The sequence below is a fragment of the Lactuca sativa genome, chromosome 4 (assembly GCF_002870075.4).
Source record: "Lactuca sativa cultivar Salinas chromosome 4, Lsat_Salinas_v11, whole genome shotgun sequence".
Classification (NCBI taxonomy): Eukaryota; Viridiplantae; Streptophyta; class Magnoliopsida; order Asterales; family Asteraceae; genus Lactuca; species Lactuca sativa.
The window spans coordinates 146,510,002-146,524,037 of record NC_056626.2 but is presented as its reverse complement, the minus strand read 5'-3'; the positions used below and the strand labels follow the sequence as shown (position 1 = coordinate 146,524,037).

Genomic DNA, 14,036 nt, shown 5'->3' with positions numbered 1-14,036 from the left:
TGGACTATATGTAAAAAAAAATTGTGATCTCTAAGTATTTTTTTTATGCATTTTTATGATTTTTAGGGTTTTTTTGTTTTCCATATATATATATATATATATATATATATATATATATATATATATATATATATATATATATATATATATATATATATATATATATATATATATATATATATATATATATATATATATATATATATATATATATATATATATATATATATATAGGTTTCAATTTTACATGACAAAGATACATTGAATATTATAAATTCGACCTAAATAATGATATGCATTTAACCCAAATCTTAATACATCTCCCAACAAAATTCCCTAGTCAGAAAGTCAGAATCATCACAGACATCATTCTAAAAAGGACAAAAAAAAAAAACAAATATTTTTCTAATAATAAGTGAAAATGAAGCAAAAATCAAAATCCAACTCCACATGAAACCTAGAAATCTAGTTAGCTACTTACTTACATTACATATTATCAGAAAATCTTGCAGCATCAGTCCTTAAAAGAGTAATCACTTTGACATTTGAAGAAGCCTTGTGAAAATTTGACACTTTTTTCAAAGTTTCCATAGACAAAGCATGATACTTAGCTTCATTACTGCAACTGAACACCATTTCCTCCATTGCATCTCCATGAGCCAATAAAAAAGCTGCTACTTCTAGTTTTGTATTTTCTCCATCAAATTCAAGAAACTCAATTTTTTTCAGATGACAAGTCAAGATTCTTCTTCTGTCTTCTTGATCTAAGTCCCCGAATCTTGATGTAAAAAATCGCTAACATCATCAAACAAAAGCATAAGTTTTGAATTCTTGAAAAATGTATTTAAAGAAATGATATGAGAATACCTGTTCAACGATTAAATGGAGAGATTCCAAATCTGGAAGACATTTGAGAAATTCAATGATTGAATCCATGATGAGGGCATCAATTGTTATCTCCAAAGTCTTCAAATTAGGTAGAGATACAGGGAGATGTAACGCCTATATCATAATTCAAGGACAATTAGGGCTTTTTCGGGTTTCTTTCTCTCATTAAGTTCTTTATAGGTAAAGTGATTTAATGAGACAAAATGACCATTTTACCCTCTCATTCAAAAAAGGAATAGGCATCTACCTGAACAAAATGATGGCTAATCGATAAAGATTCCACATGAGAAATTCCAGCATACAGCTCACGAATGGTGTCACCTATTGGGTCAAAAGTAAACTCATCCAGCAGTGTATCTTCAGAGTGAATTACAGCTTTCTTCAAGGAATCAAGACTTTGAAAGAAAAATTTATCAGCTATATGACCTCCAAACTCCAAAAACACCAGTTTTGGGCAGAAAAGCATAACCAAACCACACAACCCCACATATTCAAACCTGTTTAAATACTCACCCTTATTCCTATTATCAACTCTCAAACTCTTGAGCTTTGGACAGTTTATAACAAGAAAGATAAGTTTGTCTAACAAGCAGTTTATCAAACTCAAATCCTCAAGCAATGGGCAGTTTACGAGAAAATCTTGAAGGAAATCATTGTGGAATAACTCAACATTGTTCAACTCAAGAACCCTAAGTGCTGGAAACCCTATAAAACCAGGCATACTTAGACGATGTGTGGACAAAAACAACCTTAGTATCTCCAATGAACCACAAGTCATCAGAGAATGAGGCAACTCGATATCCTCAGACTCCTTTCTAGGGCAAAACCTCAACTCAAGTTGTTTCACGTTTCTGGTAATGGCGATGTTAATCCATTGCGCTATTGTTGACATACTGTAGTAATTTGAACAGCATAAACGAAAGCTGTCTAAATCGAAGGATCTGTTTGCCAAAACCCAAAACACAAACTTTTTGAATTTGTTCTTTTTGAATGTTTTTGGGGATTTATGTCGTCGGGAGTAATCTATGTCTAGAGAGGGAATTGAAGTCCACAAATGCCTCCATCGTTTAGATAAAATGCGGGTTCGAATTACTTCTTCGGTGGTTGGAAGAAGTGAAAGAATCAAGAGGAGAATATGATCAGGTAATTTACTGATTATATCAGCCCCATCTTCACGTTTTGGTGCGTGTGTTCGCTTCGATTTCTTCATCAATCTGTTACATAAACTAAGCTTCATTATGACTGTCATGAGAAGCTCTAACCTTACGATCTTTAAACACTTCAACACTAACAGAAATAAATTGCTCGGACGATAAAAAAAAAAAGGTTCAAACAAATCATAACCAGAAACATATAAACCGAAGAAATCATTAATCAAGCAGACGAAAAATGGAATAATAAAAATGAAGTTATAAGCCCTAAGATGATCAGATAAATCAAATTCAAATAATAAATCTGAAATTAACCATATTTGAGAGGAATACCTTGTAGAAAAGATGCAGAAACTTGTGGTTTGAGAATTAATGGAGGTAGAAGATTTCGTTTCAAATCGACGAGTCATCGACGTAAGTTGTAACTGCGGGCGTCATGCTCCCGCCAATCAAGCGTAATTTCCCGCCTGCTGAAAATATTGTTATGGGCTGGGCCTGGCAGGAAATGGAATTTGATGGGTATTAATTATTAATCCGTCTTTCATAACATGAAACTCAAAGTTATAGCAAAAATGTATGTGCAAAATAATATTTTTTAGTAGTATTATAAAATAGGCAAGTTGTTAGATGATGAAATGATTATACGAAAAACATATGGCAGAGGAATCTACGTGTAATTCTACAAATAAGTGTTTAATCTATTTTTTAATATTGAAGGAGGTTTTCTCTTTTCAATTACTAGTACCAGTCACATTAGGTTAAACATTTAAATTTTCTATCAAGTTGAAATCACTAGGACAACGCTAATTCATGAGTGATATATATATATATATATATATATATATATATATATATATATATATATATATATATATATATATATATATATATATATATATATATATATATATATATATATATATATATATATATATATATATATATAGGGAATGGTTCATGCGAAAATGCAAATATTGCGAAAACGCGAAAATAAGAAAAAACTATGAAATTGTACCACCTCTGACACCGGCCGACCCCACCACTTTCACATCTGTCAATTATACCACTGTCACTTCTGTTACCATCACCTCTTCTACCACCAACTATCATCATAATCATATATGATTACTCAATCAGTGAACATACATATATGTACAATCATTTATGATTAGGCATATACATATAAACATGTATAATCATATATGATTATACCCTTCTGCCATATAATCATTTATGATTAGGCATACATTGTTGTTGCCGATACGCTGGAGCGTTAGAGCAGCAAATGAGAAATATGTGGTTGAGGTTGAATATCAAGATCTCTATTTTTTTTTAATCTCAAGTGAGCTGTCCCCTATATATATATATATATATATATATATATATATATATATATATATATATATATATATATATATATATATATATATATATATATATATATATATACACACACACACTAGATTTAAACTCTTGGAAACCACAAATGAGTAAGAAAAACAATATTCATAATTTGAAATCGTAATAACTAATAAAATATTGAAAATATGACAACCTGCAAGGAAAATTTGCTTTGTATTTAAACAAAATTGCTATAATTGGGTATATTTTATAAAAATAGAATGTCATAATAAGAAGAAACAATGAGTGTTATTTCATGTATTTAACTTGTTTGTTAATATTTGAAGGACAAATTTTGATTATTTAAGAAGCTAATAATTAGATTACCAAAAACGACATCCTTATGTAAAGTTAAAATAGTAAAATGTTATAATGACTATTAATTTTCTTTCAACTATAGTAAATATTTTTTATGAATTTGTTTACAAAGTCATCTAATTTCATGAATTATCTTTTTTTCCTGATTACTCAAATGTGGTGACAAAAAGGGTAAATAAGTAAACTTATATAAAGATGCAGATGTGCAAAAAATACCAAATTCGTTTGTAAGTGAAAGACATATGATGATCATATCAAATCTCTAGACCTCGAGAAAAAAAATTTAATATTTGGGACTCTCATGCCACCGTCTCCAAGTCCACCAAACATACTCATCAACATTCTAATCCTATATTATTTTGTGATCCTGCATATTATAAACTTGAAATAATACTAAAATTCCATATGTTTGAAGTAAAGTCTATAATAAAGTGTTGGAATGTGTCAAAAATTTATTCCATTTATTGTCAACAAAACACAACAAAATTCAATTCATGCATTCATTCAGATACCAAATCCTACAAATTCCAATTCATTTGACTGATTCCTACTTCCCAATAATCCTTAGGAACCAATAGCCCCTAATGTATCACTTTGTCAGCCATTTAAAATTTATCAAAGGCACATATCAAAACAAATGCAGCTATAAACCAGAACACGATGTTCTCTAAATCGATATACAACATGTTTACAAATCCTTTAAACCAAAATAATATTCCCACAGTAGATAACAACCCAAATATCAATCCATTTTGTTTAATCAATACAATTTAGCATATACTTGGGAAGCTATTTAGGATTATCTAAAACATTCTTCACGAACTTCATAATGCCTCGGCTAGTATCAGATTTCTCCAATGCTGCAACAGAAGGCCACCTTTGTTAGTGTAAGAGCAAAAAAGAAACAATGGTTGTTCCTAAATTTAGTGGATTATAGCTTTGAATATAATAATAATCACTTCATTTGTAATGTTGAAAAGAATTTTTAATGTACAAATAAGGAGTGAAGTTATTGTTGTAATTGTTGTAATTCAGAAGCTTCTCCATGAGATCAACATTCTTCTGCAACAATAACGGATAAGTCCCAAAGCATCAAGAGCATATCTGCATGAGTCAACAAAAAAGACCATAAATTGTGAATGAATCAAAGTTCTTGTAAACACAACCAATGTATACCAAAGGAAAATAAGAACGTGGTGAAAAGGATTTAACACCATTTTATGCATCACTTGGAGAGTAATTAAGAGATTATAGCTTTTTATCCCCAAATCAAAACACAAAGTGGCTTTTTCCCCACTTTGTATTGTTGAAAGTTTTTAAGATGCTGTAAACGGATGGGTTTTGAGCATTCTAACACTCCTATGGTGTACATGCAACCCTAGAAACCTTGGATCTATGTTTTCTCTAATATTCATGCAAATTTAATTTTTCCAAGGTTCTCATCCTAACTAGCATAACATAGGATACTTGTAATATAAAAACTAGTATAATGAAATACCTTTCTTGTAGCTTGGATTCCTTAAGACCTTGTGATCCTAGCACCCCAAATGTGATGCCTCAAATGTTTCACACAACACCACAACTCTTGGAATAACTTGAGAGAAGAACACTTTCACTCAAAATCGGCTAGGTCTCCTTGTTCTTGTCTTAGTGCCAATTTTGCTCCATATGAGGTTGCTTATATAGTGTGTCACATGTAGGGTTACACCATGTAAACCCTAATGTGCATGGCTTTTCAATTCCCCCATGATCCATGGGTTTTAACCTCCATGGCGCACCCAATGGGTCCTAGCCCAATCTAGTGAATCATGGACCATAAGCCCACCATATAAGAATGAATGATTTACAAAAATCCCCATATATTTAATAAGTCTACTTTTGATCACAAAATTAATTCTTGATCAATACTAATTAAATAATATGATTTTATATTAATATATTAGAACTTATAATATATTAACAAACCATAAGTGTCCTTTTTTTTTCTCATTTTTTCTATCCAATTGTTATGATGCCATGCAACCCAAATGAACCATGCCAAAGCAGGTCAAGTACATACTAAATATAGTTATGTACTTAGACACCTTATCCAACAGTCTCCCACTTGGATAAGTCTAATAACTATAGTTACAGGTATGACTTCAAGAACCGGCCAACAATCGTAGCTCTTTCAAAGTCTCGCGGAACTAAGATGACACGTCATTTAAGATAAGTGATCATATAATCCTTTGTTCTAGATATCAGCTGGACAAATACATGGAACAATGTCGTACTTATTGTCCAGTAGTTTGTTTCCTGATTCCCGATTTGTTTGACATAGAATTAAACTGAACACATCAATTTGCTTCTGACCAGGCCCGGTACATAGGTCAAAACAAAATCATCGAGGGGCCCAGATATCGCTTTTAATCATCCAAGGATTAAAAGGAACATATAAACTTCGACTAATATGCTTGTACTAACTACTTGTTGAATCATACACAAAAGCACGTTTTATAACATCGAGTTACCGATGCGTTTTCGTACAATCAATGCACAACCAACTCATATCTCTAGGTTTGAAGACCTATATGATATTACCGTCTCACGATCACTCTAGATAAATTTCATGAAGTGATACAAGTGAGCGTGGTTGAATCCAATACTCAGAACTTATGAGCTCTCATGAATGTGTAGCAACTTTTGCTATGTCTAACATCTTAGACATCTACAAGCCCAATTAATAACAATTTTCATTCATACCTACTTCCAACATATGACTGACTGTGGAGAGTTTGAATAAATTAATTATTCTTGACGTCAAAACATGCAAAATTGAAACAATAGTAAACAATTGACACAAGATAGCAACACTTTACTAATAAATAAACAACAACTTTTATTTAATCATCAAATGTCAATTACATTTTACAAGTTTCAGAAATAGTTATCTAATCTATAAAACTAATATCATCCTTCAACCCGATGCGCCTCGCATGCTGCAAATGCTTAATCCTACACAGTCCCTTCGTGAGGGGATCTGTTGGGTTCTCATCTGATGATACCCTCTTTACCACGAAGAGACCTTCTTTTATCCGATGTCTAATGAAGTGGTATTTTTTGTCGATGTGTCTGGATCTGGCGTGATCCCTTGGCTCCTTAGCTAAGGCAACTGCACCCTCATTATCACAAAAAATCTCCATATGCTCCTTAATAGTTGGTACAACTCCAATGTCTCCAATGAAGCTCTTTAGCCATATAGCCTCCTTTGCCGCCTCGCTTGCTGCTATGTACTATGGTTCGCAAGTTGAATCAACCACTGTTTCCTGCTTGGAAATTTTCCAAGTAATAGCTCCTCCATTTACGGTAAAGACCCATCCCGACTGAGAATGGAAATTATCCCTATCAGTCTGAAAGCTAGCATCACTATTCCCTACTACTCTCAAGTCATCACTCCCACCAAGGGTAAGGACCCAATCCCTAGACCTCCACAGGTACTTGAGAACATTCTTCATCGCAGTCCAGTGAGCCTTGCCTAGATTCCCTTGATATCTGCTGACCATGCTCAAAGCAAAAGCCACATCAGGGTGAGTACAAGTCATAACATACATGATCGAGCCTACAACGGAAGCATACGGTACTCGACTCATCTCAACTATCTCAGCCTCTATACTCGGGCTCTGAGTCTTTCTCAGTTTGGCATTACTCTGGATTGGTAAGTCACCTTTCTTGGAATCCTGCATGCTAAACCTTTTCAGCACCTTATCCAAGGAGGTAATTTGACTAATTCCAATTAGTCTCTTACTCCTGTCTCTCAATATCCTTATCCCTAGGATATAGGCAGCTTCTCCAAGGTCCTTTATAGCGAAACACTTCCCAAGCCAGGATTTAACCTCCTGCAAGGTTGGGATGTCATTTCCTATGAGTAGTATGTCATCCACATACAATACCACAAAGCTAACTATACTCCCACTAGCCTTAACATATACACAGGACTCATCTCCGCTCCTCGAAAAACGAAACTCTTTGACTTTCTCATCAAAACAAAGATTCCATCTGCGAGATGCTTGTTTCAATCCATAAATGTATTTCTCAAGCTTACACATTCTATTAGGGTTTGCATCGACAAAACCCTCTGGCTGACTCATGTAAACATCCTCAACCAACTTCCCATTAAGAAAAGCGGTTTTGACATCCATTTTCCATATTTCATAATCATGAAATGCAACTATGGCTAGCAAAACCCCAATAGACTTAATCTTCGTTACTGGTGAGAAGGTCTCATCATAGTCAACTCCCGAATTTTGAGTAAAACCCTTTGCAACTAGTCGCGCTTTATAAGTGTATACATTCCCATCCATGTTGGTCTTCTTCTTGAAGATCCAATTGCACTCGACCATCTTAAGACCCAATACATTGTCAACCAAGTTCCAAACTTGATTGTCATACATGGACTAAATCTCGTTGTCCATAGCCTCTTTCCATTTGGCAGACTCATGGCCTGCCATGGCTTCCTTAAAGTTGTTAGGCTCATCCAAATTTACCAATGTATAATCACTGATAAATGCATCACCTTCTGTAGTAATATGAAAACCAGAGTAATGCTCATGTGGATTCCTAACTCTTATGGAACGCCTCAGGGGTACGGACTCATCAACAAGAGTTTCCTCCTCAGGTTGATTGCTAGGGTTTGAGGTTCCTTCACTGCTTGACTCTTGAAGTTCTTCAAGGTCAATGTGCCTCCCACTGTTTCCTTGGCTTATAAAATCTCTCTCTATAAGGACCCTCTCCTTTCCACAAAGACCACATTCTCATTGGGTCTGTAGAAGAGGTAACCAAAAGAATTATGTGGGTAGCCAATGAAAATACACTGCTCACTACAAGGTTTGAGCTTGTCTTGAGTCTCACGTCTCACGAAAGCCTCGTAACCCCAAATCTTGATGTGGTCTAAATTGGGAACTTTCACAGTCCACATCTCATGAGGTGTTTTGGAAACCTTCTTAGTAGGGACTAGATTTAGGATATGGGCGGTAGTCTCTAAGGCATACCCCCATAATGAGATCGGTGACGAAGCTCGACTCATCATGGAACGAACCATGTCTAACATGGTTCGATTGCGCCTATCGGCCACACCATTAAGTTGTGGTGCTATGGGAGGTGTCAATTGTGAAACAATTCCACATTCCTTAAGATAGTTAAGGAACTCTATATTAAGATACTCTCCTCCTCGATCGGATCGAAGCATCTTAATGTTCCTGCCCAGCTAATTCTCCACTTCCTGTTTAAACTCTTTGACTTTTCAAATGTTTCTGACTTATGCTTGATTAAGTATACATAACCATATCTACTATAATCATTAGTAAAAGTCGACACACATCTGTGTGAATGAGGTCCAACAAACATTCACCCCTAGCACAGGTACCAGTGAAGGGTGACTTTGTCATTTTTCCAAGCAAACAAGTCTCGCAACTATCACCCGGCCTTAAGTCAAATGACTCCAAGACTCCATCCTTCTGGAGTTGGCCTATGGACTTCTTGTTAACATGTCCAAGACGACAATGCCACAAGGATGCTTTATCCAAACTAGTGGAAGAATTGATATGCAATACATTATTTCCTAAGTTATCTACAACCGACACAGTTTCACATACACCATCACAAGGTAATGCTTTCAAATAAAGAACATTATTATAAAAAGCATTAATAGTACCACATTTATTATCAAATGAAAAATTAAACCCTTGTCTGTACAAACCGTGAAAATAAATAACATTTCTCGCCATTTCTGACGAGTAACAACACTTATTCAAATCTAACACTAACCCACTACTTATCAACAAAGAATAAACTCTAATCATGGTGACAGGTGAAGCTTTCTTATTCCCCATGATCAAGTTTATCTTTTCCTGCTCCACATCCTCACTTCTTCTTAGGCTCTGCAAATCAGAACATATATGAATACCACAACCTGTATCAAGGACCCAAGAATTAGTATGCGGTGAGTTATTAGACAATATAGTATAAATACCTGCATGTGTAGGTTTGACCTTCCCATCCTTAACATCTTGCAGGTACTTGGGGCAGTTTCGTTTCCAGTGCCCCTTTTCCTGACAATATAAGCATTGAGCTTCCTTTGGGTTGGAAGAAGGAGTGACAGAACCACCTTTGGTTCCACTTGAAGAGAATCCATCAAGAGACTTTACATTGGTACCCTTCGAAGGGGTCTTCCTCTTCTTCCCTATACTTTGCCCGATTGCCAGAACAGGGGAAGTGTTAGGAGTAGGAGCAGTAACAACCAATTTACCTTTGAAACTGGTTTCGGCGGTCTTCAAAAGTCCTTGAAGCTTACTGAGTGTGATCTCCTCCTTGTTCATATGATAGGTCATTCAGAACTGATCATAACAAGTAGGTAAGGAGTTCAGTATGATATCAATAGCCAACTCCTCCGGGAAGTTCACATTCAATTTTAGAAAATTGTCCACAAACCTTTGCATTTTCTGCATGTGGCCCGTGATGGATTCACCATCCTTTATTCAGTTTGTTATCATGGAAGAGATGGTTTCATACCTCTCTTGACGAGCGCTCTGATGGTAACAATCCATCAAGTCCATGTGCATCTCAAAAGGGTAAAAGTCTTCATAGGACTTCTGGAGCTCAACTGTCATTGTGGCCAACATGATACATGCCACTTTAGTAGCATCTCTCTCATGTGCCCTAAAGTCAGCGATCTCCTCTGAAGTAGCAGTAGACTCATCAATTTCTTTCAGCTCCTTTTCGAGGATATATTCCTTGTCCTCATAATGCGTGACCATCCTGATGTTCATGATCCAATCATTAAAGTTTGAACCATCAAATATGACTCTCCCACAAAGGTTCATGAGAAAGAAGGAGTTGGTAGGGTTTGAGCCAGAAGCAACATTGTTGGAAGACATATGAAAAGAAGAAAGACAAGTTTAGATTAGATATAGGATCCTTAGTAAGAAACCCAAATGTAATATTAAGGCTAGGACCCAACACAATATTTTATAACTTGGAAGAGGGATGTCGTAATCCAAACTATAAAATATTTGAAGGTAGGCGAATGACGATTCACCAATTTCCACCATGAAAAATGAAATAAAATATTAGGTTTTAATTGGATTGAAACTCCTATATATTTTGACATTCATTGAACTTTTCAATAGCATGTTTAAATCTTGATTGTGCCCTCTCAAGTTTGTGACTGGGATGCCGAGGATCACAAACAAGGTGTGAATAACTATGCAAATTAACTTGGTACCCTTACTCTTTATCACCTAATCGATGTGTCGGTTACCCACATGCGCTCCACCGATTTATGATAAACATTAAGTCATCCTTTGCCACACTTATTAGTCCATGTTAGTGTGCCGGTTACCCACACACCCTCCACCAATGACTTGGTAAGGTACAAAGTGTAATTTCATGGGTTAGCACCAATTTCATATTTTCCTAAAGTAACTAAGATTGGGAATTTATAAAAGGTTTAGTTACTTTATATTTATCATTATACTTTTAATGAGAATTATAGTCCTTGTCCTACCCGTTTGGCTAACGACCCTCCACCAGTCAAAGAAGCGGTGGGCGAGAGTGGACACACATTAAGCTGCCATTTTATAGGCAACAACTTTATACCCCCTTATAGACTGGCTTCGTGAACGAGGCATACTAACAGTAAAACTGACTTGCTCTTATACATACATATATATATATATATATATATATATATATATATATATATATATATATATATATACTTATAATACTATAAAGTATAAGGGTTGAATTTTAACTTTTTAAAACTCTAGGGATTGGAATTAAAGTTTTCTAAAGTGACTCTACAAATTCCAAAACCTGGGGGCAAGTTTTGAAACTATTCAAAACCTTTCGTATTCAATAACTTATGAGTTTTAATAACTTTAAAGAAAAGACTTTTGGAATTCCATAACTCGAGGACAAGTTATGGAGTCCATTAATTAGCATTAAGATCAAGAATTACACTAACAAACAATTTGCAAATAATTCCTATGATCTACTAAAACTCATAAGCATGAACATTCAAATAAACAATTTCAAGAATCATATAAACATATATAAAACTTGAAATTTTGATAATAACCATTGTAAATGGATTAGCATAATCATTACCACATCAAAAACATGTTTTATAAGTCCAAAACAGTTTAGGGTAATGATTCTAGTCCATTTCTAGCAGCAAAACTCAAAAAATATGAACACAAGGCCTCTTACTCGCTGAGTGAAAGAACCTACTCGACGAGCAGGACGAATTTTCACTTGGACTCGTCGAGTCCCCCCATGGACTCGGCGAGTCCACTGGACAGTGAACAAAAATTTCGACCTTTTTCAAGCAATTTGCATCAAATATCAAGAAAACAAGCCTAGGCTCTGACACCATTGATGGGTTTTGAGCATTGTAACACTCTTATGGTGTACATACAACCCTAGAAACCTTGGATCTATGTTTTCTCTAATATTCATGCAAATTTGATTTTTCCAATGTTCTCATCCTAACTAGCATGACATGGGGTACTTGTAATATAAAAACTAGTAGAATGACATACCTTTCTTGTCTCTTGGATTCCTTAAGACCTTGTGAGCGTAGCACCCCAAATGTGATGCCTCAAATATTTCATACAATACCATAACTCTTGTAATAACTTAAGAGAATAACACTTTCACTCAAAATCGGCCAGCCCCCCTTGTTCTTGTCTTAGTGCCAATTTTGCTCCATATGAGGTTGCTTATATAGTGTGTCACATGTAAGGTTACACCATGTAAACCCTAATGTGCATGGCTTTTCATTTCCCCATGATCCATGGTTTTAACCTCTATGGAGTACCCAATGGGTCCTAGCCTAATCTAGTGAATCGTGGACCATAAGCCCACCATATAAGAATGAATGATTTACAAATCAATCCCCATATACTTAATTAGTCTCCTTTTGATCACAAAATTAATTCCAAATTAATTCTTGATCGATACTAATTAAATAATATGATTTCATATTAATATAATAAAACTTATAATATATTAACAAACCATAAGTGTCCTTTTTTCTCATTTTGTCTATCCAATTGTTATGATGCCATGCAACCCAAATGGACCATGCCAAATCGAGTCAAGTACATACTAAATATAGTTATGGACTTAGACACCTTATCCAACATTAACACCATGTTTCTTTTTTTCTTAAAAAAATTGAATACTTTACTAACATGTTTATAAAAGCAATCAGCAAGTCATCACAATATTCTTGAGATCAAACATTAAGTGAAAAGAAAAATAGGCATCGAGAATTCCTAACCCTTTTGTGTAATCAAATTGAAGAAGATCAAGATACAAATTCATATCATCAATACCATTAAAAAAATTATAAAAATTTTCAATACCCCAAACACAGTGTGGCATTTATAACATACATGCTCCATATTTTGAGGATTGGCCATGAACTTGTCAAATAATAGCAATAATATTGCAAATGCAATCAAAATATAGAGTAAACACTGAATCTACGTTGAAAATGATACATGACGTTAGAATACATAAAAAATATAATATTTACCATTTTCCTCTTTTGGTTGAAACAAAATACAAAGAAATAGCAAACAATAGGCATCGATTTGCAGCAGAAAAATAGCTAATGGAGAGAAGATGCACTTATTAGTTACCATTGTTGTTGAAAACTGCATGATTTCATTATTTCGTATTTACAAATAAAGTTTCTATATCTTTACACAAAAGGAACCCGGTAGCAGAGGGCTAGGAAGACAACGGTGAAGGGAATCCATTTGGCAAGAACATTCGTTGATGATTAATGTGTTTCTATGAAAAGAGAGAAAGGTAAGGTTGTGTTTGAAGAAGAAAGTGGCCACTACATATGGGAATGGGTTGTCTAAGGTTCAGTTATACACATGAAAGAAACGATTGGGGTGATTTGCAGAGATTTAAGGCTAGACACATCAATTGAAGAATTCTAGGAGAGGTAATTAGTGGCTTGTAAATTGGAAACTTTCGGAAAATAAGTCGTGTAATGTCATGCGAGTTTATAAGGATAGAATGGTACATTCGATAAATCACTTATATATTGTAGGCGGGAAAATAAGCATTGTATGAGGCCAAGCTAATGACACGTAGACAATGGGTACTCTTTTATTAGAGTAGTGTGTGTGTGTGTCTATATATATATATATATATATATATATATATATATATATATATATATATATATATATATAGTATGTTATAACCCGTGTAATACAT

At 34.5% G+C, this 14,036-nt stretch overlaps 1 protein-coding gene across 1 annotated transcript; it reads right to left on the bottom strand.

Annotated features, from left to right (window-relative positions):
- Nucleotides 1-389: 389 nt before the first annotated feature.
- Nucleotides 390-2,524, bottom strand: LOC111892328 (putative F-box/FBD/LRR-repeat protein At1g78760). The gene is made up of 4 exons (XM_023888404.3): nt 2,373-2,524; nt 1,136-2,102; nt 868-1,002; nt 390-795 (listed from the first exon to the last, which is right to left on the bottom strand). Exons 1-4 carry the CDS (start codon nt 2,447-2,449, stop codon nt 487-489), a joined length of 1,488 nt encoding a protein of 495 aa, XP_023744172.1. The 5' UTR covers nt 2,450-2,524; the 3' UTR covers nt 390-486.
- Between the last annotated feature and the right edge of the window lie 11,512 nt (nt 2,525-14,036).